At 42.5% G+C, this 27633-nt stretch overlaps 1 protein-coding gene across 2 annotated transcripts in view; it reads right to left on the bottom strand.

Annotated features, from left to right (window-relative positions):
- The window catches only part of RBM20 (RNA binding motif protein 20), a 209245-nt gene extending 188616 nt beyond the window's left edge, over positions 1 to 20629 (bottom strand). For both annotated transcript variants that reach the window (XM_079706491.1, XM_079706492.1), the window contains exon 1: positions 20463 to 20629. In XM_079706491.1, coding sequence (XP_079562617.1) covers positions 20463 to 20620 — 158 coding nt within the window. In that variant the 5' untranslated portion in view covers positions 20621 to 20629. The remainder of the gene's footprint in view (positions 1 to 20462) is intronic.
- Positions 20630 to 27633: the final 7004 nt, after the last annotated feature.

The raw sequence follows: 27633 nt of genomic DNA, 5'->3' as shown, positions 1-27633 counted from the left end.
AAATAAATAATTCTTTAGCATCAATATCCAGTCTGTTCAAACGTCCTAAGTGATTTTTGTTTTGGATACTACTTTATTCATATGTGCATACTACACTTAATTTCCACCCCATAGCAAGCAGCAGCCAGAATGAAAAACTGTAGAAATCAAAGTCAATTCTATAACCTGTAAAAATAAAGGCCTTTATTTATTCAAACCCAACCAGTAGCTTTCATGGGAGCTTTTGATACTTTAGAATTTTTACCTTTAGATCTTATGTTTCTCTGGTATAGTGATTTTTAAAATATTTATTTAACACCTACTATGTGTTAGGTATTCTAGACCTGGGGCATAGTTTGTTTTTTAATAGTTGGTTTGTTACAGCTAAGATCCAAAGGTTATAGGCCCCATAGATAAAACCACCTGCAGTTCTTACTCTTGTAATTTATTTGTTGAAGAAAACGGGTCTCCTGGCCTAAAGAATGTCCACGTTCCAATTGGTGGATTTTTACCTCCGTGGTGTTGTTTTAACATGTTCCTCTGTCTCCCGTATTTCCTATAAACAGATAGTTAGATCTCAAGCCTGGCATAGGTTCAGGTTCTATTTTTGATGGCGCTGTGTATTTCCTGCTGCATCAGTAGGCACATGATGCCTGGAAGTCTTTCTTTTTGGTGACATTAAGATTGATCAGTAGGCTTAAATGTCATCAGCCTGATCCATCCATTATAAAGTTTCCCACAAGCTTCACCTAATGTTTTAGCAGTCATTTAATAACCATGTTCTCTAAATTCATTATTTCACTAGGGGTTACAAAATAGTGATGTTCCAATTCTATAATTCCTTCTGCATTTATTAGATAGAACTCTTCTACAAAATAGAACTTTTCCTCATCTACAGTTTGGATACCCTAAGGCAACCAATAAGAAAGGACAGAAGGAATGTCTGATCCTTTCCCTTTCTTGGTCAGTGTTTAGAATGAGTTGGTTTCCCAACCTTCTCCAGTGAAAAATCATTGAATTTTTAACTCATGAATATTACACTTTGGAACATGTTTGATATATGTGAATCTACTATATTCTTTTTAATGCTCAAATTATTCCATATTTGGGCACCAGGAGGCCCTTCAACTTGTCTCCAAAGTCCTTTTGACATGACACAAGTGGTCTTTGATAGCTTCTTTGCTTTCTGATGCAAGATATGCCAACTCATTCTGTACATTTCCTGTTCCAGACCTGGAATCAGCCATTTTTCTCAGGATTCTTAGTCCCTTTTAGTGGGGAATTGTATTTAGAGGCCACAATCCGGATATTACAGGTGCTCATTGCTACTGAGTTGGTCCTTCTTTCTAAGCTTTTCAGTGGACAAAGTTAGGAAATACTTTTTCATTTGTTAAAGAGAAAGATATATCAGGAGTTCATACCAAAATTTTCAATTCAAATTTAAGATTATAGGATTTTTACTTAACATCTTTGATTATAAAATTGCTGTCTCTTTTCTATTATGCTAAAAATATTGCTTTCTGATGATTTTTACATAATTAATACACACACACACACACACACACACATATAAGTGATCGATTCCAAATAGTAATAGCAATATTATTACTAACAGTATTACTGAAAACAGCTTAAGATTTATTTGAATTTGTTTTGCCCTTAAGATATATTCCACTAGAGATGTATAATCAAATAACTGTGTTTTAAAGTTGTGTGGACTAATTCTTTGTGTGATTAAGCTACCAACTTGACACATAAATGTGTTTCATTTTAACCTTGATTTGGTGGGGGGGTTCTATTTTAATTAAATTTTGTTTATAGTTAAGGAAAACATCTATAGGGTTCCAAAGTCAAATCTGTAAAACAAAATACATTTTAAAAAGTCTAGATTCTACCCCTGATCCATCCATCCATTTCCTCCCTCTCTCTATTTTATTGGTTTACTCTTTCATTTATTTTAATTACAAGCAAATATATATGTATTTCTCAGATAAAAGGTAACATGCTATCTATTATTTCTGCACCCTGCTTTTTACACTTAACAATATACCCAGGAGATCATCCCACAGCTGTAGCTGGATACAGAGATCATTCTCCTTTCTTTCTATAGCTCTATAGAAACCCACTGTATGGATGTCCCATAGCTGACTTAACTCATTCCCTATTGATGGACATTTGGGTTGTTTCCAGTCTTCTGCTATCACAAATAATGCCACCACAGAAAGCCTTCTGCATACGTCTTTTCCTATTTTTGCCTGTGTATTCTGGGGATAGATCTTATAAATAGGATTGTGTGGTCAAAAGAAAACGCACAGGTAATTTTGCTAAATATTGCCAAATTCCCCTCCTTAGAAGTGGTACCATTTTTATATACCCACCATGAGGTGATAATTTTTACATGCTGACTTTAATATTAAAAAATCTCTGAAATCTCAGGGGCCTTAATTAAAAATCTCTGAAAGGGGTTTTAATGAAACCCATCTAATTCAATTCTCCACGTTCTGGACAAAGGAAATTTCTTTTGAGAAAGGGCAATGACATGCTCAAGGAACTGCCTTCATCCTTTGCCTTTCTGACTTAAATACACAGTTTACACATAATTCTTTCTATGTCAGAGAAGTTAGACACAGTATTAAATATTCGGGTTGAAAATATCATAGGTTAGTTTAGGTCTTTGTGAACTACAAGTAGTTCCCTGAACTGAAAACTCAAAGTTCATGGGTGGGGTGCAGGGGGCTTCTCAGTGCTCTCTCCTTTCCTGGTCCCCTTTCCTCCTTTTAACAAATCACAGATTTGATGAGGATTGCGATGGTACCACAGGCGGGTGCTGGCTCCTATCCGCACCCACACCACTGAAGAGCATCTCCCCTGAGCGCCCCTTTCCCTACAGTACCCTCCCAGCGTCTGAGATTAGGTGCTTATCTCATTCACTCCTCACAATAACACTATGAAGTGGATGCCCTATCAGCCCCATTTCACACCTGAAGAAATGAAAGAGCAGAGAGGTTAAGTAATTTGTTCAAGGTCACACAGCTAGCAAGCAAGTAGGGAGCCAGGATGCACACCAGGCATTCCAACTCCAATATCTACCTTTAACGGTTGTGCTGCGGTGCTTCTATGTTTCAGACCCTCATCACCTGTCGCCCAACTAGAGCAGGGGACTCCCAACTGACATTCCCCATCTCTAGGGGCACGCCTACACACACACACACACACACACACACGTGCACACATACACACAACTCTGCCAATTATCCTCCCTTCTCCAATACCCATGTAATCTTTCCAGAACACCAATCGCATTACATCAGACCCCTGCTTACAAATGACTACTCAAAAGATAACATCCAAACTCCTTACGTTGAGAAACACAGTTCTGTATCACCAGCATCCTGCCTTTTTTTTACATCCTCAGCTCTTGCCATTCCCAGCCACTCCATCCCATATCTGTGCCCATTCGTTAAAAACACACTCTGACCTCCAGTCAAGTGGAATTACTCTGAGGCTCCCAGTTCACCACGTTTTTTCTCATCTCTGAAAATGCATCTCTTCTCCCACCTCCATCTAGACCCCATCCACTTGACAAGCCCTTAGGCACAGACTCAGGATCAGCTCAGGATGACCTCCTCAGACATCTGGGCTGGTCCTCCCTGGACCCTCCTCCTCCACCCTCCATCCCCCCTACAGTACCTGCTACCACAGAGTCTCACTCCCACACCCTCCACCCACTCAACCCTCTTCTCCACCTGCACTCAGACGTAATCATTTTATCAGGTCTTCTTTTTATTTATTCTTCCAGTAATTTTTATGCAATAAAGGAAGATGTGAATATATATTTATATATTTCAGAATATAGAAATGTTATACATAATATATACATACATTTTACATAATAATATTATATATGTTCCTATTCTCCCCTTTACTTACACAAAAGCTAGCCAACTACGCACACTTTCTGCACCCTGCTTTTTTCTCTCGATATATCTTCAGGATTTCTCTGTTACAGCACACAGAGATGATCCTCCTAGTATGGGAGGATACAGCCATATTTGTTTATTAATCCCCTGTTGCTGGACATGGAATAGAGTACATCCCCTGTTTCAAGGGACTGAGTGAGACCTAGGCCTGCTGCTCTTCATCCAACATCAAGATTCCACCAAGCGCACAGCTCTGATCTCTGCCAAAGAGAGTCCAATGGGACTGGCCACTGCTGGAGCCAAGCCATGATAAAAGCACCAAGTCATGATGCCAGGTCCAGGGGGAGCAGCCCAGGTTCTGCACCTTCTTTTACTTCCAAGAGCCACACAGGAGCAGAGGTTATGATCCTCTAACTTCTTGCACCTTCATTTCAGTTTCCTGAATCACAAACCTCAGATCCTGCAGCCCACAGAGTTCACATCTTAGGTGGGCTCAGACAGGAAACAGATGCCACCATGTGTCAGTGACTAAGCTTGGCATTTCATCTAGTCATTCAACAAATATTTGGTGAACTGCTTCTAGGAACCAGGTATTGTTCTTGGGGGCTAGGGGTGTAAATCACTGGATAAAACTCCCCAGCACAGGCAGGATGGGAGGAAATGTAATAGACAATAAAAACATAACAAATAAGTAAAATAAGTAAATGATAGTTTGTTTGAAGATAACAAGTGCTATGGAAAAAAACAGAACAAAGTAAGGGAGTTTGGACTGGAAGATGCAGGATGCAATTTAAATAGGGTGGTCAGGGTGGATCTCAGTGGCAAATCATGGCACATAACTTATTTTCTGGGCAACTCCTTTTTGCAGCTGCCACAGGTCAACTGTCATTACCATTGCCACAATTAAACTGTTGTTATCACGATGTCAAGGTAATAATAAAGTATCCGAATGCTGCAGTTGTCTTGAGTTGTGTTGTTCTAGAAATTGCTTGAAATAAGTAGAGTGTTCACTTAGGGCTAAAAAACCTTTTTTGTCATAAGAATTTCTGTTGTTGAAAACTTTGATGCCATGGGGCTTAAGGGGTGTTCCAGATGGTCAAGTCCACCATCTCCCCTATTTTAACTGAATCTCACAGAAGAAATTCAGCCTGGAAACTTCCTGTACCTTTAAAGGCACAATTATGCCCCTGGCTGGAGATGGCCGAGTGAGACAGAAAGCCAGGTTACGCTATGACAAACATGTATTCAGCATGTCCTTCCTATATTCCTGTCCCTGTGTCATGTCGCTGACTGTTACACTCAACCCCGCGTCCTGTAAGAAGCCCACACTCTCTCAGAAGCCCCGCACCTCGGCTCACGTGTGCCTTGAAGGTGGAGCCCAGACCAGAGCTTGGGCTTCTTGCTGCCTGAGTTTGTGGCCCCCACACACCCCACCACTTATCCCACCTCTCCAAACACAAAGGCAGACTAGTTGTGCCTCTCTAGCCCTTTCAGACTGGCAGCCCAAACAAAGCGTAAGTTGGAGAAAACCAAGCTTTGGTCTCACATCAATTCTCAGCCACGAGACCCTCCTGTGATGAGTGGATTTTCTCATCACAAAGTCACTGAGATCAAAAGTTAGGTTGCAGGTAACTTGCTCCTTCTCTCAGGTGTTCAACAAACTATGAGCCAGAGACCCTGCCAGATGCTGAGGACACCAAGATGAACAACAGTGGCCCTGCCTGCAAGGACGTGGCAGGGCCTTTACAGGAGATCCACGAGAGGTGAGCACGGGGTAAATGCTACAGTGGAGGCCATGGAGCATGATAGGAAACAGGCACCCAACGCCCTCTTCCTGCCTGGGGCCAGGGAAATCTCCCTAGAAGAGGGGAGTCAGCAGAATCCATGAAGACAAAAGGCATGTTCCAGTGGAGGACAGGGAAGGTGGTTCAGTGGACGAAGCAGGAGGGCAGCCAAGTCCAGACTGGAGAGCTAGTGGGGGCAGGGCCAGAAGGGGCTTCTCAGCATCTGAATCTCGAGCTACAGGCAATGAGAAGGTACCGCAGGGCTTTAAGTAAGCAGATGACAAGGCGAAGGCTGTGCTGGTATGGAGAAAAGAACAGTCTGAGGACAGGCTCCATTGGAGGCAGGGGAGAAGCTGAGAGGCCTGAGGCCGCGGCAGTGGGCACGAAATGTGGGTAGGGAGTTCTGAAGGAAGGGGACAGCGCAAGTTGGAATGGGTCAGAGGGCCTGGCTCTGAGCCTGGGCTCTCCACTCGCTGGCTTGAGGACCCTGAGCTACTAGTACTTATTTAATCCCTACCTACTTCACAGGGTTGTTGGAGGATTAACAGTGCCTTGTGAGCTGTACAGCATGGCAGGAAAGCAGTGCTGTCCGCTCACCCCCTGCACTGTTGTATCTGTAGACCCCTCGTCGCTAGGAGACTTACAGTTACCCTCACAGGCACATGTGTTTTCTCTGCTCACTTAACGTCTCTGACAGCTGAGTGGTCTTTGGTAAATCTGGTCTCCCTTTTGGACCTGGCTTCCTTTTCTACAAAACAAGATCATTGAATTAGAGGATCTCTAGGGTGCCTTTCAGCTTGAAGTTTTGTTTTCTGATTCATCTTGTATCCCAATTTCCAGGGTAATAATTTGTCAAATGAAAAATTATTGAAGGAAGAGTCACCAATAGAAGGAAAATAAACTAAGCTAATGAGTAACTGACACTGAAAACTTAGATGATAAAGTGTGTGTTCTTTAAAAGCCTTGAAGGCTCATATTAATAAGTTCCATTCAAAGACACAGTCATGAAAATTCAAAGGTGTTTTCAACCAAAAAAAATGATTCTTATGTATAACATCTGTGCTCCCCAAAGGTTAAATTATCATTGGCCTAGATGTTTACCCAAGAAAACTAAGACATGCCCATTTTAAAATTTGCAAAGGAATATTCATATAGCTTTATTTGTAATAGCCAAAAAATTAGAAACATCCTAAATGTCCATCAACAGGTGAGTGGATAAATAATTTATGACATATCCATAAAATAGAATACCACTCAGCAATAAAAAGGACCAAACTTTTGATATATGCAAAAGAACAGATGAACCTTAAAATCGTATGCAGAAGGAAAATCCATAGAATGGGAGAAAGTACTTGCAAATCATCTATCTGATAAGGGTCTCGTATCCAGAATTTATAAAGGACACACAATTTCACATCAAAAAGATAAACATCTCAATTTAAAAAGAGACAAAGGGCTTGAACAGACATTTCTCTAAAGAAGATATAAATACAACAAGCACATGAAAAGATGCTCAATGTCATTAGTCATTAGGGAAATGCAAATCAAAACCACCATGAGATACTACTTCATACCCACTAGGATGGCCATAATTAAAAAAAAAAAAACGGAAGATAACAAGTGTTGGCAAGGTTGTGGAGAAACTGGAACCCTCATTCACTGCTGGTGGGAATGTAAAATGGTGCAGCCACTTGGAAAACAGTTTGAAAGTTCCTCAATAAATTAAACACAGAATTACCATATGACTCAGCAACTCCACTTCAAGATATATACCCAAAAGAATTGGAAACAGATGTTCAAGCAAACACTTGCACACAAAATTCATAGCAGCGTTACTCACAATAGTCAAAAGGTGGAAACAGCCCAAATCCATCAACTGATGGATGGAAAAACAAAACACTGTCTATCCACAAAATGGAATTTTACTCAGCAATAAAAAGGAATGAAGTACTGATACATGTTACAACATGGATGAACCTTGAAAACATTATGCTAAGTGAAAGAAAGCCTGATACAAAAGGCCACATATTGTATGATTCCATTTATATGAAGTCTAGAATAGGCAAGTCCACAGAGACAGTAAAAAGCAGATTAGTGGTTTCCAAAGGCCTGGAAGAGGAGGGAATGGGCAATAACTGCCTAATGGAGACAGGGCTTCCCTTTAGGGTGATGCAAATGTTCTGGAACTAGATAGTAGTAGCTGTTAAACAACACTGTGAATGTACTTAAAACCACTAAATTACACTTTAAAAGAGTTAAAATGGTTAATGTTACACGTATTTTATCACAGTTTTAAAAAATATTATTTCCCCAGAAATCATTACGCTGAGTGAAAGAGCCAGGCAACAAAAGGAGTACATACTGTGATTTCATTTGTATGAAATTCTAGAAAATGCAAACGCATCTATAGTGCTAGAAAGCAGGTCACTAGGAGCTTGAGAGGAAGGGGCTTAAGGGAAAGAGAGAAGGATAAATTATAAAAGTTATGAAGAAACTCTTTCTATCTTTATTGTTTGATTGATGCTTTAAACATGTACAGCTTAGTGTACTTCCATTATACCTCTGTAAAACTGAAAAAAAACAACCAAAAAATGTTTTAAAAATTATCACTGGACGTCTAAATTCTTAGACTTATTAAATTTCTAAATACACTGAGGAACTCACTGTTTAAAGGATCTTCGCTATAACCCCTTTTGAAGGTCAAAAGCAAACAGTCTTTCCCTGATTTATTGATTCTATTAAGTCTGCTTTTTACATTCAACAGTTTCTTAAAGCAAAAGAACACCTGTAACAATGTCTGCTAAAACCATTCAAGAGTATGTCTGGTAGAGACTAAGCGAGCTTGATGTGGTCATGTTTCAAGTCAGAAATTCTTTTTGCTATTAATAGGAGCCTAGGACACTTTAATCACTGTTGAATCCTGGTTTTTTGAATTGGTTGAAAAATGGTCTGGCAGAGGCTCACTTTGCAAATCAAACGATCATATGTTATTATTTTAGCACATGCTGAGTGATTAGTGTTTATATACTCTCTGTAAGCATCAAATTCAGATCTTGCCTAACATGTATAACAAGCAGAATAAGACAGTGAATCAAATGCCAGAGTCAGATTTGCTCATGGAATTTAAATTGGGATGTGGATTTCAAAACCAAAAAGGAATACTTAAAGCTACAAGAAATGGAAAAAGGGGTTTTTCAATTGGACTGCTTAGTTTGTCTCAAATTAAATTTGACCTAGTTTCAAATTTATTTCAGCAGTTTTTTACATAATATTTTCTTTGCAAATAATAGGTTTTCTATAAATTATTTTGAGGATGTAGATATTTACATAGAGATGACATGATCACCTGTATTATATAACATCCTCCCATCCCAGCCCCACCCCACCAGTTCTTTTATAAATACTATTTTTCTTAGCTTTGTTGAGTCCTTTTAAGCTTGTGACTTGATTTCTTCATCTGTAAAATGGGGAGAATAACAGCACTAGCCTCACAGGATTATTGTTGGATTAAATGATTAAATGGATTATACATATATAAAGTGCTTAGACTAGTAGCTGACACACAGGAATCACTCAGTGAATGTTAGTTGTTATTCATGTTATTATTACTATTCCCTTTTACAGATGAGAACACTGAGGCTCAGGGTTAGTGGTGGCAAAGCTGAATGTAGAACACACAGCATGCCTGCTCCTGATTCTTTTCATTACTCCACACCACTTTCCCCACCCATACATATTTTGTGCATGAAAATAAGAGTACCAATCTGGAAAAGGCAAAAATAGCTGTGTAATTTAAATCTGAAAAGCATGAACAAACTGGTAGTCACAGAGCAGCTCAGGGACTCATCCAGTTTAGGCTCCAGGGCAAGTCATCAGTCATTTTTAAAATCGCCTTCACATAGTGATTTTGAAAAGGGGGATAAAAGGTTTCTGCAAAGAGTCAACAGAGCTTTGAGGATGACCCCAAAATTGTGCGAGCTAGCAAAAATTACATACTGCCCATTCACTGCCTTCAGCATTAAAACAGATTTATATATTCACTTTGTACGGACATTAAAAAGTACTGCAGCCCGGGAGAGAATGTCTGCTGGAGGGGTTAGATGGAAAGTGGCAGGCCCATCAATTAAGCTCCTATCAAGTCAAGAGGAGAAAAAAACAGAGGATCCAAATCATATCTACAGGCTGGTACAATGCAAACATATTTGCAAGGCTGTCTGATTTAACCTACATATACAAACTAATCCATTCTAAAGTGATATGTAGTTATTGTTCCAGTTCCACATATTTCATTGAGGAGATTTTCTTAAAATATGGTCAAATTAAAAGATAACACCACTAGCTGAAAGTTTGTTGGGAAACAGGATATTCAGAGGGTCTCACGGTATCACTCCCAAAGACAACTTACTAATCACAAAGAGAAAAATGGCCCGTAGTGACAGAGAGATCTGGCGGCAACCATGTTAACCAAGGGATCAAACTTAGCGGAACACACATTACCCGCTGTATGTGGATCCTTGCCAAAGTGCTTAACCTGAATCTGGTCATGAGGAAACAACAGACACATCCAGATCATGGTTCATTCTACAAGGCATCTAGCATGGAATCTTTGATCACGAGGAGTAGAAAAGAGCAGGTACACTTGCTACATTAAGAGAGACATCCTAAACAAACAAACGCACTGTGAACTTGAATCAGGGGGGTTTAAAACTCGCTATATGAGACATTTTTCTGACAACTGGAAAAAGTTAAAGATCAAGTGTTTATTAGAAAACTCATTTAAGTAAGACTAATTTTCTTAGATATGATAACAGAATTATGGTGATGCAATTTACTTTCAAATGCTCAGGAGAAAAATATGTGATGCTCTGCTACTGTTTGGAAGGATGGAACAGAGCATGAGACACGCCAGAGAGACCCAGTCTACCCCCAGGTGCAGAAAGACCTTTTGGGGTAGATATGGGAGGAGATAACATACGCAAAGATGCTTTTCAAAATTCTCTTTCTGGGGCTGAGCAGGCTAGAGCCGGCAGATAAAAGGTCAGTTTATGAATGTTCTCCATTTCTCTCTCTCCCATTTCCAGACAGAAAAAAGGGCAAATAGCAGAAAACGCAATAGATGGAAATATGAGGGTTCTTATCCCAGCCTGCCCATTACCTTGCTGTGTGACTTCAAACAATTCTTTTGACTTCTCCCATGCTCACTTGCCTTACCTAGAAAAACAGGAGGGCTGGGCTAAAGCAGCTTTCAGATGCCCCCCAGGTCTAAAATCTAAGATGCTAATGGCTCATTCAGTCTTAAAGACAATGTGCAATGCCAACGTGAAAAGTCTATTCCTATTTTTGTTTTAAAAATGCAGGTAGTGGGCTTCCCTGGTCGTGCAGTGGTTAAGAATCTGCCTGCCAATTCAGGGGACACAGGTTCGATCTTCCCTGGTCTGGGAAGATCCCACATGCCGCAGAGCAACTAAGCCCACGCGCCACAACTACTGAGCCTGCGCTCTAGAGCCCACGAGCCACGACTATTGAAGCCTGCACGCCTAAAGCCCGTGCTCCGCAACGAGAGAAGCCACCGCAATGAGAAGCCCGCACACCACAACGAAGAGTAGCCCCCGCTCACCGCAACTAGAGAAAGCCCGCGTGCAGCAACGAAGACCCAATGCAGCCAAAAATAAATAAACAAAATAAACACATTTATATTAAAAAAAAGAAAGTTTTAGAAGAAGAATTAGAGAGTTCGTTAAAAATTTTTTTTAAATAAATAAAAATGCAAGTAGTTCTTTTCCTCTGATTAGAAAATTAATACATGCTCAACAACAACAACAAAAAGTACAAAAAGAAGGGACTCCCTGGTGGCACAGTGGTTAAGAATCTGCCTGCCAGTGCAGGGGGACACAGGTTCAAGCCCTGGTCCGGGAAGATCCCACATGCCGCAGAGCAACTGGGCCTGTGAGCCATGACTACTGAGCCTGCGCTCTAGAGCCCACGAGCCACAACTACTGAGCCTGCAAGCCACAACTACTGAAGCCCGCGCGCCTAGAGCCCGTGCTCTGCAACAAGAGAAGCTACCACAATGAGAAGCCTGCACACCTCAACGAAGAGTAGCCCCCGCTCACTCCAACTAGAGATAGCCCACGTGCAGCAATGAAGACCCAACGCGGCCCAAAAATTTAATTAATTAATTAATTAATTTTTTTAAAAAGACGGAAAAAAAAGACAAACCACTATAATTATGCCACCTAGAGTTAGCACCACTGTTACTGTCTTTATATTTGTTCTTTAGATGCTTTTCCAGGCTTGCAGGCACTGGCACATGCTCATACACATTTTTTAAAAAACATGAGATCCCTGTAAACATGCTGCTTGTAATTTTTTTTAGTTAACAATATTATACGGTTTATATTCCATATTAATAAATATAGAATAATGGCACCATTCTAACGGCTGAATGGTACATGATATTATACATGCACATGATTTATCTTCTCAGTGAGAAACATCTGGGTGGTTTCTAATTTTCTGCTCTTCTAGACAATGCTGCAATAAATATCTTATGTTCATCCTCATTATGTAAAGTCTCTAAATCAAGATTTAATCACACAACCCCTCTCCCTTTTCATACAGAAAGTAAAAAAAATCTCTTTTCAAGTATCAAATAAAGGTTCTCCATAACTGCAGGCTATCAGCAACCCTGCCAGCCCAGGAAGACGTAGGGGCCCGAGGAGACCCGGTCTTTAGAAGGCTCTGGAAACAATATTTGGTCTCTTCGATTCAAGGAGGCCACACGGAAACCTGAGGTCCAGCTTTTGGATAACCGTGATCTCTTTGCAAAGTGTTTTTTGGCCGTGAGCTCTGGGTGCAGCCCACGCTGTGGTAACTGAACACACAGCATCGTTTACCGAGTCCTACTTGGGGCAGCTGGTAGGCTCTTAGAAACATCTGTCAGCCTATGCTTATGTTTTCTGCCTGTAAAAATAATAACGTCACCAAACACACTCCCACCTGCCTGTGTTTAATACAATCAAATTTAGACACGTGAAAATTACTGGATCTGTCTCCCGAATTGAGAACAGTACTCTTTTTGCAAACTCAACTCTTCACTTTAAGATTCCAGAATAACTAACATTCCAAAATAATTGTTTTTATTTTTTAAAGTTTGTAATAATTAGAAAAGAGTATGAAACGCCCTCCTTTTCACTTACATTAGTGTCTACTTTTCTGTCTTAAAATTATGTCACTGATCCAAATATACTTTGCAAGTGTTGGAGAAAGCTTTTAATTCTCTTTTTGTGGTTATTGTTGTTTCTGTGAGTGATCAACCTCACAAACATGCACCTATGCCCTTGATTAAAATGTAACTCATTCTCCATCAGATGTCTAGGAGGCGAGGCGAGGCATTCTACAGCGATAATCATTCAGCAATGTTCCCAGGGATTCACATAATTTTATTCTTGGAAGGAACGGACACCGATCATTTCCAGTCCCTGGAGAAGCAGGATTAGGAAGGTTAATTGGCTTGTCCAGATCACCTACTCCCAATCCAGGGTTTCCTTTTCCTCTCTGACCCTCTTTGTCAGAAACCCTATCAGTAATTTACAAAGACGCTCATTTTACACTTGACAACACTGGGAAAATCCTACCTATCATTCTATTCAATGAATTCAAAATAAAGCAAAAGAAGTAACTTCGTGAAACGAATCCATCTTTAAAATATATATTACCTTGTCTACTCTTTCAGCATCATGACACTGGAGGTCAGGTTTAAGGGCGAGTCCAATAAGAACCAGAAACATATCTGGAAGACAGTCTGTAGACAGGCTGCACAACTGAAAAGCATTTAAGATGTTCAGACAGCTGTGAATGGAGGTTTCTAGGTTCGGACCAGAGTGGATGTGGCAACTGAGAACTGGTGGGTCATTACTGTGATGGAGAGAAAGCAGGTGCAAAGAAAGGGCAGTAGCAAATGGCCCTGGTGCATCCCTGCAGCAAATACCCACATAAAAGAAGGGAAAAGTGGCGTGAAAACTATCTTCATGGGGTGAAAACCACCCCCAAACACAGGCATGACCCCGGGCCTTTTGTTTCTGAACACATGGAAAGATTTATTTGGCAAACTGAGCTACAAGTTATTAACACATCCTCATACAAGTTGCTTAACAGCTCCCTTTTTGCTCATAAAGTACATTCACATCAATATGTACCATCCTCCTGACGGAGCTGCTGTCAGCAAGTTGGAAAAGTTGCCTTGTAAACCATCAGGGGACTTATTTATCTTATAAAATCCAGCAGGAATTGTAGGAAAGGGGAGGATGAATTAACTTGGCTGTAACTTCTGCCACTGTAAAGACTTTATCCTATTAGATGGACATACGCATTAAATCCAAAATACCCCAAACTTGCTGTCTTGTAAATGTCGAAGACTGAAACCTTAGTTGGGTGGAATTTAAACAGTGACCACCGTTGAGCCAGGCAAAATATCAGCCCACCGCCAATACCTCCTTGGTAGTGGCTGGAAACAAAATTCACATTCCTGATGGAAAAATGTGCCTTCTCAATTAAAGTCAGGATTTCCCAGTCTTCTCACTGGTGGGAACAAGAAATATGAGGCTTCCATGACAACACACACATCACCAAGACCCAGCCAGGTTCATTAACCAGAAAGGGAATTGCCATGTGCTCCTTTCTACAAGCCACTAATTACGGTCTTTTGCCCCGATTCTGGAATAAGGACCACTTTACCTTCTGCAAAACTTTTCAACGCGCTATTCTAAACACAGCTACCATGTCACACACAGCAGCTGTGGATCCACAGCAACCTCCCCTGTTAAAATACACGAAATTGTATCAGCTAGACCATCCCAAGCAAAATAATTACTGTGGCAGGAAATAAAAAATCAGATTAAGTGGGATTTTTGTGGCACAGGAGACCCCTTCAAGATTTTGCCTAACAGGGGGACCAAGGAGGATGAAGGGAGGGGGAGCCCTACCTCTGAATTTGCCGCTGGAGTTTTAACTCCACTATCTCAAGCTGCTTCCATTCTTGCTTTCCAAGTTTAGTTCAGTCCGTTTTAATTCTATCCCTTGGTTAGATCTCAGTTCCTAACATTTTGTAGACTCTTGTTTATCAAAGCTTTGAATTGAGCTATATTGGTTTGTTTACTTGAGGACTGGCTGTTGTGGGCAGGGAGGAAATATTAGTTTAGTTGGAGTCAAGAACCTACATGCCGGGACTTCCCTGGTGGCGCAGTGGTTAAGAATCCGCCTGCCAATGCAGGGGACACGGGTTCAAGCCCTGGTCCGGGAAGATCCCACATGCCACGGAGCAACTAAGCTCGTGCGCCACAACTACTGAGCTTGCGCTCTAGAGCCTGCGAGCTACAACTACTGAGCCCGCATGCCACAGCTACCGAAGCCCGCGTGCCTAGAGCCCGTGCTCTGCAACAAAGAGAAACCAACACAATGAGAAGCCCGCGCAGCTCATCGAAGAGTAGCCCCCGCTCGCCGCAAATAGAGAAAGCCTGTGTGCAGCAACGAAAACCCAACGCAGCCAAAAATAAATAAATAAAAATTTAAAAGAATTAAAAAAAAAAGAAACTACAGCCGCAAGAAAAATAAATCAGAGAGAGAGAGAGAGAGAAACTGGATGATGGGGGATCAATTTCACTGTGAGTCAATCCTGGTGGGGTTTTTGTTCCCCCTTGGTGACTTACATGCATAGGCAAAGAGATCTTAACAGATCAGAGTCCACATTCCAACCGACAGATATGGGCTTTTTAAATTATTAATTTGATAAACTGCTAAACTGGTAACAAAAGAATAAGTGGATAGAAGAATAAAATGGGTAACAAAATTTGACTTCTTTTTTTTCTCCTGCAGCACTGGCATTAGAACAGCTCTTTGTACACCATAGGTATAGTCATTTACTGTGACTAATGGGAATAATGTACTACATTTCATAATACTGATCCCTTTGGCAATTTGAGAAAAACTCATAACTGGATGGCTACACTTACTATCTAAAAATACTTATCACAACAAACCCTCAAGCAAAATTTCTTAAAAAAAAAATACCCTTAATAGGCTTTCTAATGAAGCAAAGAAACTTTTCAGAATGCTAAAAGAACCCACCCTCTCTCCTTCCCTGTTTTGGGCAAACGCTTAATCTTCTCAGATGTTTTCTCCTGCTGAATGCTTGTCTTACGTGCAATTTAAGATGGTGTTTAAAATTTTCAAAATTCCTTCTAAAAGTGTATCCCTGTTTCCCCTAAAAAGGGACTCAAACTAATGTTAGAAAGTGGCACTGATGTTAGAAATTCCATCCTTCTTCCAGAAAAGGACCAACTATGAGTTGAGATAATGTCCCTTTTTGGCAAATTCTTATTTCCTCTCCGATTCTGGATGTAACTGTCAGCATGTCCATCACAGTGGGTGGACATCACACACAACTTGCCTGTGTATCACTCTCTAAGAGTTACATGGAGATCCTTCCAAATGCAAAATGTCTGTAGAATTATCTGCGATCAGACTGACTACTTGTAACATTTTCGGGACTGAATTAAGGAGCACTTTGCTCTGAAAACACAGTTGGCCAGTGTCCTAACGCGATGCAGAAGACTATAAACTTCAGCAATCAAAGCTGGATTTATATCTTCATAAGTCACAAACACATGCAGGTGACGCTAACTATCAAATGCTAAACCAAAACTTTTTCTATTTTCATAATTGATTTTTATTCATTTCATGCCAAAATAATCTGTAAAGGAAAAAATAAGTCATCTATATGCAAATTAAATATGCAATCTGATATCAAGCATTAGCCAGGAGTATTTCACTGCAAATCAAATAATTTAGGAAAATCACCTGTGTGCTCACCTCATAGATGTGTGTGCTTGTTTGGTTAATTTTCACCATGATTAGTACCACACTTTCTAACTGCATCTGACAAATGAATTCAACACAGCACACAGAACTAATGGCTCTGTTTTCATTCTGAAGAGAGTTTTAGAACTTACAACCTAAAATTGTAATTTCTGATGTTCATTATGGTTAATAAATAACTTGTTATAAATCAAGAATTAGGTTTGATTAAAATTAAAATATAAAATACTTTTGAAATAAACTATTGGGAATATTTGAGGAGATAAATCCTTGTAAAATGTTCACCACCAACATCAATGTCTTACTTCTGCTTATATGAAGTTTTTTTTAAGCTTTCAAGTTATTCTGATTTCCTAAACTCATCCCAAATCTCTTAAGGTGTTATTTATATTAGTTGTTGCCCAAATGGCTTACATAATGCTTCACATTTTATCCAATAATGTCTCCACATTGGCCATCTTAGAGAATGCACGTTTAAAACAAAGATCTTACAAGATATTAGTTATATGTGTCTAACATGGCTGATAATCTTCATAAGTAATGCGAATATTGGCCCGGAGTCAGAGGTTAACAAGAGCAGAGGGGTCATGGACCATGCTTGACTGAAGCTAACAATGCAACAGGGAGAAAACTAAATATACCTAAACAGGCCAAAGGAACTCCACAGTAGTTAACTTTTGGCACGATCTTCGTAAATACCGAGACTGGGTTCCATAAGACAAACACCAAAGTCAGTCACATTATTCACTGTCACACCTCATTCTCTTAAGACCAAATATAACATAGGTGAATAGGATTCTGTTTTTATTATGATCATGTCTATTATGATCATGACTTTACCCAAAATGAAAACCGTGATTAATGAAGATCAGTAAATAGAGACATTAAGAAGTGAAAAAGGGACTTCCCTGGTGGCGCAGTGGTTAAGAATCCGCCTGCCGATGCAGGGGACACGGGTTCGAGCCCTGGTCTGGGAAGATCCTACATGCCACAGAGCAGCTAAGCCTGTGCACCACAACTACTGAGCCTGCTCTCTAGAGCCCACGAGCCACAACTACTGAGCCCACGTGCCACAACTACTGAAGCCTGTGGGCCTAGAGCCCGTGCTCCACAACAAGAGAAGCCCCCAGTAACGAAGGGTAGCCCCCAGTCACCACAACTAGAGAAAGCCACGCGCAGCAAAAGACCCAATGCAGTCAAAAATAATAAATAAATTAATTTAAAAAACACAAAACTTCTCCTCTTATGAATTGCATTATAACCTTACTCAAATAACTAGAAAAAGTGCAGGTTCCCCAATACAATGTATCTAACATGCCATCCATTAGAGGAGAATTTCACCCAAAGCTCTAGCTCACACAATTCTCAAATCAAGAGGAGCACAACTCATTTTGCAGCTGAGGGCAAGCTCCCCGCTACATTTTCTCAAAGATGGCTGATACAAACAGCACCTCATAACTACATAAAAATGGCTGCTCAGATTAAATTATGCAAACGCAGTTTCAAAATAACCTGCTCAAGTTTCAGCCCATAAAAGATGGACCTGCAAGGCGTTTGCCATGTTATGTCTGCTTCCCATGGAATTTCAGTGGGTACTGAGGGGAGTGCAAACCCCAAATCATCCTTATAAATAAAGACTTTGAAACATAAGCGCAAGGACACGGGGAGGGGGAAGGGTAAACTGGTACAAAGTGAGAGAGTGGCACTGACATATATACACTACCAAATGTAAAATAGCTAGTAAGAAACAGCCGCATAGCACAGAGAGATCAGTACAGTGCTTTGTGACCACCTAAAAGGGTGGGATAGGGAGGGCAGGAGGGAGACACAAGAGGGAGGGGATATGGGGATACAAGTATATGTATAGCTGATTCACTTTGTCATACAGCAGAAACTAACACAACAATGTAAAGCAATCAATTATACTCCAATAAAGATGTTAAAGAAAGAAACGTAAGTGCACAAACATCAAATCCCATGAGCACATTCACCAGCCTTGGACCTGGTGCCTGAACACTGATCTGTCACCAATGCAAAACAAGGCAGAGCCATCAGGCACCTCTTTGAGGTCTCCATCCTGGACTGCTAGCCGAAGGGGCCATCTTTGAAGAGCTCAGGCTTATCTACTAAAGTAAAATATTCCAGGGGTGGAATTTTCAAAATAGGGGTGAATTTACAGGGTAAATTATTTATTACATGAGGTAACTGAAATACACTTGAAATGATCCATCTCCCACAAAAACGGCCTTTATTTTCAACCTGGCAACACTTCAAAATCAGTCACCCCTCTACAAAGATTTTTCTATGAACATAAAATTCTTATTTTTTTCCTAATTAAAAGTAAATGATAGGAAAATGCAGGGTGACTACAATACCAAAGCAAACTCAATGTGCACCCTAACTTCAAGCCCCAAGACACTGGCCAGTAAGAAGCACATGAGATGTTTCCCAGTTAATAATCAGTCAATTAGGTTTTTTTTTTTTCCTCTTTTACTAAATAAACCTCAGGTTTTAAACATTTTTTTCTGTTAGTTTATATTTATGTTAAGGACTAAAGAGAAATTTTAAGCAATGATGTACTTAAACTTCCATTATATTTAGTAAATCTTAGCTGAAATTTGCAAAACAAAGGGAACAGAATAACAATATAAAATATTTACAGTTTCAAATAGCTACTTGTAGGTAGTTGAAAGTTATATAAAATCAAACTAAAGCAAAAAGTTGCCATAAATGGAGCTTTTAATATTCTACCAGTCCAAAAAAAGGGAACCATTTTGTCCTGAAATACGATACAAGCGTTCTTTGATGTCAAACTTAAATTTTCACTATTCTATTACATAAGTCAGTCTTAAAAACAATATTTACTTCCATTTATGCCCCATCACTGGTTATTTCTCTTACTACATTTTAATAAGTTTATGTAACTCAAAGCAGTGCCGAAAAACCCCTGCTCGGTTCCATAGGATTGATTTTGCTGTGCTTGGGTGTATTTCTTTAATTTTCTCCAGTTTCGCCCAAACACTCATCATTCAGACTTTCCAACACTAACTACACTAGTTTTGAGGACTTCATTACAAGCTGAGGGAAACTTTTCGGAGAATAAAGGTCCTTCAAACAAACCAACATTCTAGGCCTTAAACTGTCCAACAAAATCTCGAAAGAATGAACGAAGCCTCACCGTTTTACTTTTATGTCTCCCAAATGGGCTGAAAGAGCTTCTCAGAGCCTAATGGCCACCCCCAATCTACTCGACGCATTGGGGCGGCCGGCCCGGAAAACTCGCGACCCAAGTCGCACAGTTTCCTCCGAATCACAAGATGGTAACTTTAATGGAAAACGGTTCCGCGGCTAGAAACTCTTCGCAAGGGCCTTCTTGGAAAGTGTAAACACTTCTTGCAGGACAAAGCAAAAATACGTTGTCTACAAACCCTCACCACCCTTTTCACCCAACATCACTGTCTGACTTCATGGGCACCATTAAGGGTGGTTTCTTCGGGCGGCGTTTTACTTACACGCCCTCCAGCACGCGCGCGCACACACGCACGGCTCTCCATATGTTCCAGCGGCCTCTTGGGACTAGAAAGATGAAATATAGTCCCTGGGCCATTTCCCCCCAGTTTGAGTTAATTTAGTTCAAAATACCCGGTAACGTCCCCGAAGAGAAGAGACAGGGGATGAGGAAGAACAAAATTATTTTCCCCAAATAGCTTGGCTTCCCTCGCCCTAAACTCACAAACAGCCAGAATGACACCGACTCTGCCGAGAGGGCGGGCAAGAAGACTTCAAACGCAAGGCGGCCGAGAGAACTTTAGCGGGAACGGGAGAGAGGAAGCCACAAAAGGGGGCGCCCGGGGCTTGTCCCCCAAGCGCACCCGGGTCCCCGTTCCCCCTTTCCTCCTCTTACTTTTGGATGATCTGGGGTAGGCCGGCTTGGGGCGGAGGCGGTGGCGGCGGCTGCATCCCTCTCGGGCCTGGGGGCGCTGGGGGCGCCGGGGCACCAGGCACGCTGTGCGCATCTCTGTCCGGTTGCTCGGGGCCGCTGGGCTCGGCGTCCTGGCTCATGGCTGCCGCCAGCACCTTGCGAAACGAGACCGGCCCGGGCTCGCGGCGGGAGAGCGCGCGCGAGGGGCGGCCCCGGGGCGCGGGCGCTCACTGGCCGGGGTCCCCGTGCCCAGTCCCCTTGTCCTTCCCGGTTGCGCGGGGAGGAGACGCGAGGGGCGGGGAGGAGGCAGTCCCGGCGGCCCCACCTCCTCCTCCTCCTTCCCCCCCCCCCCTCCCGCGGGTCCCGCTCGCCCGGCCGGGCCAAACAGAGGTAGGGGCCAGGGGGCGTCTCCCAGCCAGCAGGAGCCCCTGGGCGCCCGGGTGGTCGGGGAAGCTCTGCCCGCCGTTCGCCGCCCGCCGCCGCGCGCCCTCTGGGTCCCCGGTCCGGCGCCCCGCAGCTCAGTGCAACCGCGTGAGGCGGCGAGACGCACGCCAGTCCGCCGCCGGACGCCGAGTTCTCGCCTCTCCCGCTAGCGGGGCGGCCTCCGGGCTCTCCCCCGGGACCGCGCGCGCGGCTTCGCGCGCTCCTGCCAAGCGGGGCGGACCAAGCGCGCCCCGGGCGTCTGCGCTCTTCGCCAGCGCAAAGTGCGCGGGGCTTGGCACCTTCCCGCGACTGGAGCTGGGCCAGCGCCACTGGTGGCTGAGGGGCCCGACCCCGCGGGGGAAAAGCCCGGAATTCCCGCAGGTCGGTGGGACTGGTAACCCCAGGTCTTAGATGACCGGGCCCGAGGGCTCTCCAAACTGGCCATTCCAGCTGCTGATTTCAGGGGTCCCCAGAAGCAGCCGGCGAGGCCGCCGTGATTTCTCTTCATTTATTTCCTCACTTCTCTAAAAGACCTGCCACGATCCCGCGAGCGCAAAGACAATACCACGTATACGTTTTATTCTTGTTATTTATTGCCCAGATCTCAGTAGGAATGTAAAGGATGAAAAGGAGTTCGGTGACATCGCACCCCCAAGATCACTGCCTCTGAAGCTCTGTTGGTTGCTGGGGAGCCAGTGTGCGCCACTTCACCTGCACACACCGGTTCACAGTTGTGGACGCAAGAATCCTGCGCGGAGGAGTCACCCCGCAAAGTGTAGTGTGATGTCCTGGAGCAAGGGTAGAGGTCTGGAGAGGCACCTGGTGCCACAGAAACATCTAGAAGCTGGGCAAAGACCTCGGAGAGTGGTTACTCTGGAGATCCTTACCCTCCGTCGGGCACACGGCTTTTTAAATCCTGACACAGGCAGCACCGAAAAGCGTCCCTTGGATGGCTTTTTAAATCCTGACACGGGCAGCACCGAAAAGCGTCCCTTGGGTGCGTTGGAAGCCAGAGCGCGCGTCAGGGTGCCCCACGGCCCTTGAAGAAGTTTGCTGAAGGTCTCAAGCCAACCCATCCTCCTCCCGCAGCCACGTGAAGGAAAATTCTGGAGATGGGTTCTCCGGGACCGGCAACTAATTAAATTCCCTGAAAGATGCTTTCTTCTCTCCCTAGACTGTGAGTTTCTGTCAACTTCCCTGCCAGTTTCAGGAAGGTAAGCCTCCCTTGATTGCTGTCATCCTACTTATATCTTTCCCTCTCCCCACCCCCCCCCCGCCTCCTATACATAAAATGCCCTGTCCACTCTCACCCTTCTTCTTCTCTCTCTCTCTCCCTCCTTCACCTACAGATAAAATGGTACATCAGTTCCTTGTATTCATAAAAGTAATCACAATTCGCAAAATTGAATCTCACCAGAAAACCCGGGTAAAGAGGTACTGATTGTTTATTCATTTCACAAATGAGGTAAGTCAGGGTGATGTTTCCAACTATATATGGCTAGTAAGAGGCCGTCCCAAAAAGAGTCTTCTCGGGCTCTGGGAGTGGTTAGTTCATCATCTTTAGTTTCTATCACTGAAGTCCTGACTATGGTTTCCATAAAACTCCACCTTCCACTGCTCCCCTACCTCCTTGGTTGAGGGAAATTATCTGAAATTAACATTGCAACTGTCCCAGAAACTAAAACTTTCCGTATGCTTGCATTAAAATATCACTCTGAGAATCCCCCAAAACCTTTGTGAAAAAAAGCTTTGTAGTCAAAAAAAGACAGATCAGCAGTTCTTACCAGAGAGGTTGAGTGACTCAGTCTCTGAGTGTCAGTTACCAAATATGTAAACTGGCAGGGATGAGACCCGGACTTGCACAGTCACTGTTAGGATTAGAGATAATGTATCTTGCACATTTGGTGCAAGAGATATTCAATCTGGCAGGTGTCACAAACATGATTCCCTATATTCCAAACTTGTAGCCAAATAGCACAACAGATCTCAAACTCCAGGAAGCTGAATGCCTGGAAGTCACAATATTAATATAACTTAATCCATTCTCATAACATTTTTACTGGCACAAAAAACAAAGGAAGAAAGGAAGGAAAGAAGGGAGGGAGGGAGGGAAAAAAATGAAGGAAGGGAGGGAGAGAGGAAAGGAAATTCGTATTATACAAATGCACCTCTCTACATCTCAAAAATGATGTATTAGTTTTGTGACAAAATAATAACAGTGGGTAAATCTTGGGTATTCATTAGACTTTTCTCTCATCCTTTCTGTAAGTTGAAATTTTCAAAAACAAAAGGAAAAAAATAATAATTCACAAAGTGTTTTTAAGAAGCCCCATTTCCATGAGTATAGCTTAATGTTTGCAGTTTATGTATTATGTAAGAACTGAAATTTGAATTGAAGCAGATGTGAAGGTTGAGGGAAACACTGCAGCAAAAACCTAAAGCTAGTTCCTGTCCTATCTCAGATCCCCTCAAAATGTTGTCCAGGATAATAATGAACAAGACTTTTCATTTTGCAAGTCAAACATTAAGTGTATTAAGCAATTCCAATGAAAAATATTTATTAACTTCTTGTCGTTTCACTCCTTTCCAGGAAAAATGAGACAGACCCCTGGCTGGGGTTGCAGCCATGTAAGAATCTTTAGCAGTCTTGCTTTTGTGGGTCTGCCCTGTGTCATCACCACCCCCATCACACTAGGATGTGCTTTACAGTTACTGAAGTGAGGGAAAGGCGGGGGTGGGGGGGCGGTCACCCGACTTGACAAATGGGGAGGGGAGGGCTGGTAACATCTCTGTTCCACTCTACAGAAGCATTCTGTCCCTGCTGACATACCAGTAAACTGTGATCAGGAAGTGAGGCTTTTGCTGTCTATGAACATATTGAACATTTCACAGGAGTCAGCTGCTAAATGCTTTCACAGATTATTACTTACTTCATACTCACAATAATCCCATGACGCAGCTACTGTTACCTTGTTTTAGAATTGAGGAAACTGAGGCTAGAGGGCTATAAGAACTTGCCCCAGGTCACCTGGCTTTTAAGAGGCAGAAGCAGGACTGCAGTTAGGTCAGTCTGACCCCAAACCTCTCCCACTGCCTCAGTGGCACACCTAGACCTAAGATGCCACCTGTCTTCTTTTGCTGTGATGCTGCCTGCATCTTCCAGTGAATGTAAAATGCCCCCTGCATTGTGATTCAACTCTGCCACTCATATTTATCCGAATCAGTAAATTAATAGGCAGGATCCAAATTGACGTCTTATAAACAAGAAAATTTAAAGAAATTAAGCAGCCTAGCAGTGGGTAGTAGAAAGGAGCAGGAACTAGAAGCCAGGTCTCTGTCACTCTCAAACTTGCCAGGGATTCTGGCACTCTGGTTTGTTTTGTAATATTAATAAATGTTTACTGGGTTCCAGACAGTGGTTCTAGGAGCTTTCTGATGCCTTATTTCATTTAATATCACCAGTTTGCAGACAGAGAAGCTTAATGAACCTGCCCGAGGTCACAGGGATAATAAATAGTGGAGCTGAAGTTCAGACCCTGGTCTAACTCCCTGCAACTCCCTGCCCTCTGTTCAAGGTGATTGTGAGCATTCATCTCTGCAGATGGAATCATTTAATATGTACTGCTATTCCACATATGTATATTACTACTATTTTTTAATGACAATTTACTTAGTAGATTATAAAGTTTGATAATACTCAGAACTGGTGAAAATGCAGGACACAAACATTCTCATATACTGTGGGTGAAATTATCAGTTGCTGAAACCTCTTTGGAAGTGAGTTGGCACTGTCTATTACAGTTACAACAAAGGAAACTGACTCAGTAGTTACCCTTCTAGGAATTTATCCTATAGGTTTATTTGTAGCAACAACCAAAGTTCCATGTTCAAGGAAGTTTATTGTGGCATTGTTCATAATAGCAAAAACCAGAAACAACCAGAATGCTAAGCAAAGGGACTGGTTACATAAAGGATGGTCCTTACATGGAAGGGATTACAATGTAGCCCTCAAAAAGAAGGGGGCAGGTCTGTATGCACTGCTAAGAAGTTACCAAGACCTGTCACTAAGGAGAAAATACAAGTTCCTCAGCAGTATTGCAGTATGATTAAATTTGTATAAAACCAAAGAGTATAAAACATTCCAGGAAAATTATACAAGTAATTAATTATTAACAGTAATTACCTCTGGAAATTGGGATGGGGCAGGAACCTGTTTCTTTTATGACCTTTTATATCGTTTTTATTTGAAATAAAATTTTATCGAAGTACAATATATATACTGTTTGAAATTTTTTTACTATAAACGTGGTTTTTTAATTAACTAACAACAAAACAATTCTTTCTTTCTTCAACTAGTAATTCTTAATAACACTTAGCACATGAATAGGATTTTATTTTTAAGGTAAAACTTCGTCTGGAAGAATGAAGGAGAAACACACTGGACAATGTATTGTCCAGAGTAGCCTTTTGTTATCCTAACAAGCCCAGTAGAGACAACTGAATAATTAACTCATTAAGTTGCCATCAGTCATGTTGATACAGTTACAATCTACTAGTTTGATAATTGTGGATAAATATTAAGCAACCTATCAACGTTAGCCATAACATATTAACTGTTATCTGGGTATTAATAACAACAGTTACCATTTCTTGAGTATTACTCTATGCCAGACTGTCTTGAGCACATAATATTTCTCATTTAATCCTCACAATTACCTTATTAGGTGGCTGTGTTTATGCCCATTTTAAGGATAGGAAAACTAAGGCTCAAAGAAGTTAAGCCACTCAACAGCTACTAAGTGGAGGAACTGCAAATCTAACCCCAGTCTCTATTCCCCCTAGGATAGAGCTTTTAACTGCTTCAAATAGTGGCATGATGTTTCTTGGTATAATGGGGCTTCTGAGACCAGACATTCCTCTGCTAAATGCTGGCTGGTTTGACACTCTCTGCTGTCTCCAGTACCACATCCTTTGTTTTCCTATCTCTCCTCAAGACCTGGCTTCTCTTTTCTATCCCCCTGAGGTGAGCTTTACCTGTTTGCTGGCTTCTCTCTCAGAGCTACACCCTAATCTTTTACTTAAACTCCATGGAATCCCCGCAGATATCTCAAAACAGTCATAAAATAAAATCCTGTGCTAGCTTCACAAAGGATTGCCTCTCTGAAAACGCAGGAGAGGCAGTGGCTGAAGGATGCTGTTTAAAAATAATATGGTTACTCATGGATCTGGATGCACATTTGAATTTGAAGGAGACAGTCTGCGAACTTTAGCTGAGGAAAAGTGAGGACATGACCCAAGAGGTTCTTTTCTGCCTAACAACTCATGGAGAGCATTCCTCATTGGCTGTAGGGACAGGCTTAGCCTCCATCTCTCTGGTGGTGGATTTATCAGCCAGGCCCCTTGCCCTCTGATGAGCCACATAGGTATTGTACTATAATCAAAGTAACAGTTGACTGGGAGTCAGAAAATCTGCGTTCTGGACCACTAGGTGTATCCTGTGTTCCTGAACAGAAAAGCAGTCATCCCAAACCAGGAGTGACATCAACATCTTTGCCTTCCCTAAAAGCATCACTGCCCCAAGCCTAGGTAGCTTGACCTCTGTCTTTCCACAACTTGCTCAGTACCTGGCCATGAACCAACAGTGGATTGAGTTAGAATCCTAGGCGCTCAGAGCCGGGTAGGGCAGGGTTACCTGCATCTGGCTTCCAGGAAAAGAAGAATTTTGAGCTGTGCTTTGAAGGATCCAGAGAATGGCTTTATCTCTTTTGCTATTACCAAGAGAAAGCAAAGCAGCAGGGTACAATAAGGGGTGTTATAAAGCAAGTTGCAGCTGAATTTTCTTGGAGGGGGGATGGGAAGTGATGGAGGTATGAAATGAATGTGGCAGAAATGTTCGCTGGTGGCTAGTTGCATGATTTAACTTCCATGGGGCCCCACACCCCCTGTGGAGACCCAGCTTCTACACTTCAAGCTTAATCCCTGGGGAATGTCACTGTCATTCAGAGGCTGGTAGTGTGACTCGGGCCCCAGCCAAGCAAAACAGCACTTCTTAGAGGCAGGGGATTCCTTTATCCAGCCGCTCCCCCCAGGTGCCTCCTCCGTCTTCCCTTATCACCAGGGCTGTCTGTCTGTCAGGCCAGTTGGTCAGCAGGGAATAAACATCTCAGGCTGATTGCCCACTGGCTCGGGGATCAGGTGACCATTATGGAAGGCAACACCGGAGGCCTTTGCATGCCAGCGTGATGCCAGGAACAGTGAGAACCTGTGATATGCTGACCTCACTGAGTGGGCACCCATGCAGCTGGCCTGGAGTGGGGAGACTGGTGCTACTCCCTGATGTGGCACCTATGGTCATCCCAGGGTCACCCGAAGCAGGACGCCCTGCCCAGCCACCTCTCAGCATAGACTCTGGAGTCAGAATAGCTGGATTAGAAACCCAGCCCCATGACCTGTTAGCTGTATGACTTTAGGCTACCTTACCCCTCTGAGCCTCAGTGTTCCCATCTGAAAAATGGGAATAATAGTGCCCCCATCATAAGTGGGCCCTGATCCAATATGACTGGTGTCTTACAAAAAGAAGGCAATTGAGACATAGATTACACAGGGAGAATGCCGTCTGATGACAGAGGCAGAGACTGGCATGACACAGCTGCAAGGCCGGGAACACCAAAGATTGGCAGCCATCACCAGAAGCTAGGGAAAGGCAAGGAAGGATTCCCCCAGAGGCTCA

The sequence above is a fragment of the Hyperoodon ampullatus genome, assembly GCF_949752795.1.
Source record: "Hyperoodon ampullatus genome assembly, chromosome: 1".
Classification (NCBI taxonomy): Eukaryota; Metazoa; Chordata; class Mammalia; order Artiodactyla; family Ziphiidae; genus Hyperoodon; species Hyperoodon ampullatus.
This window is presented reverse-complemented; position numbering and strand designations above follow the sequence as displayed.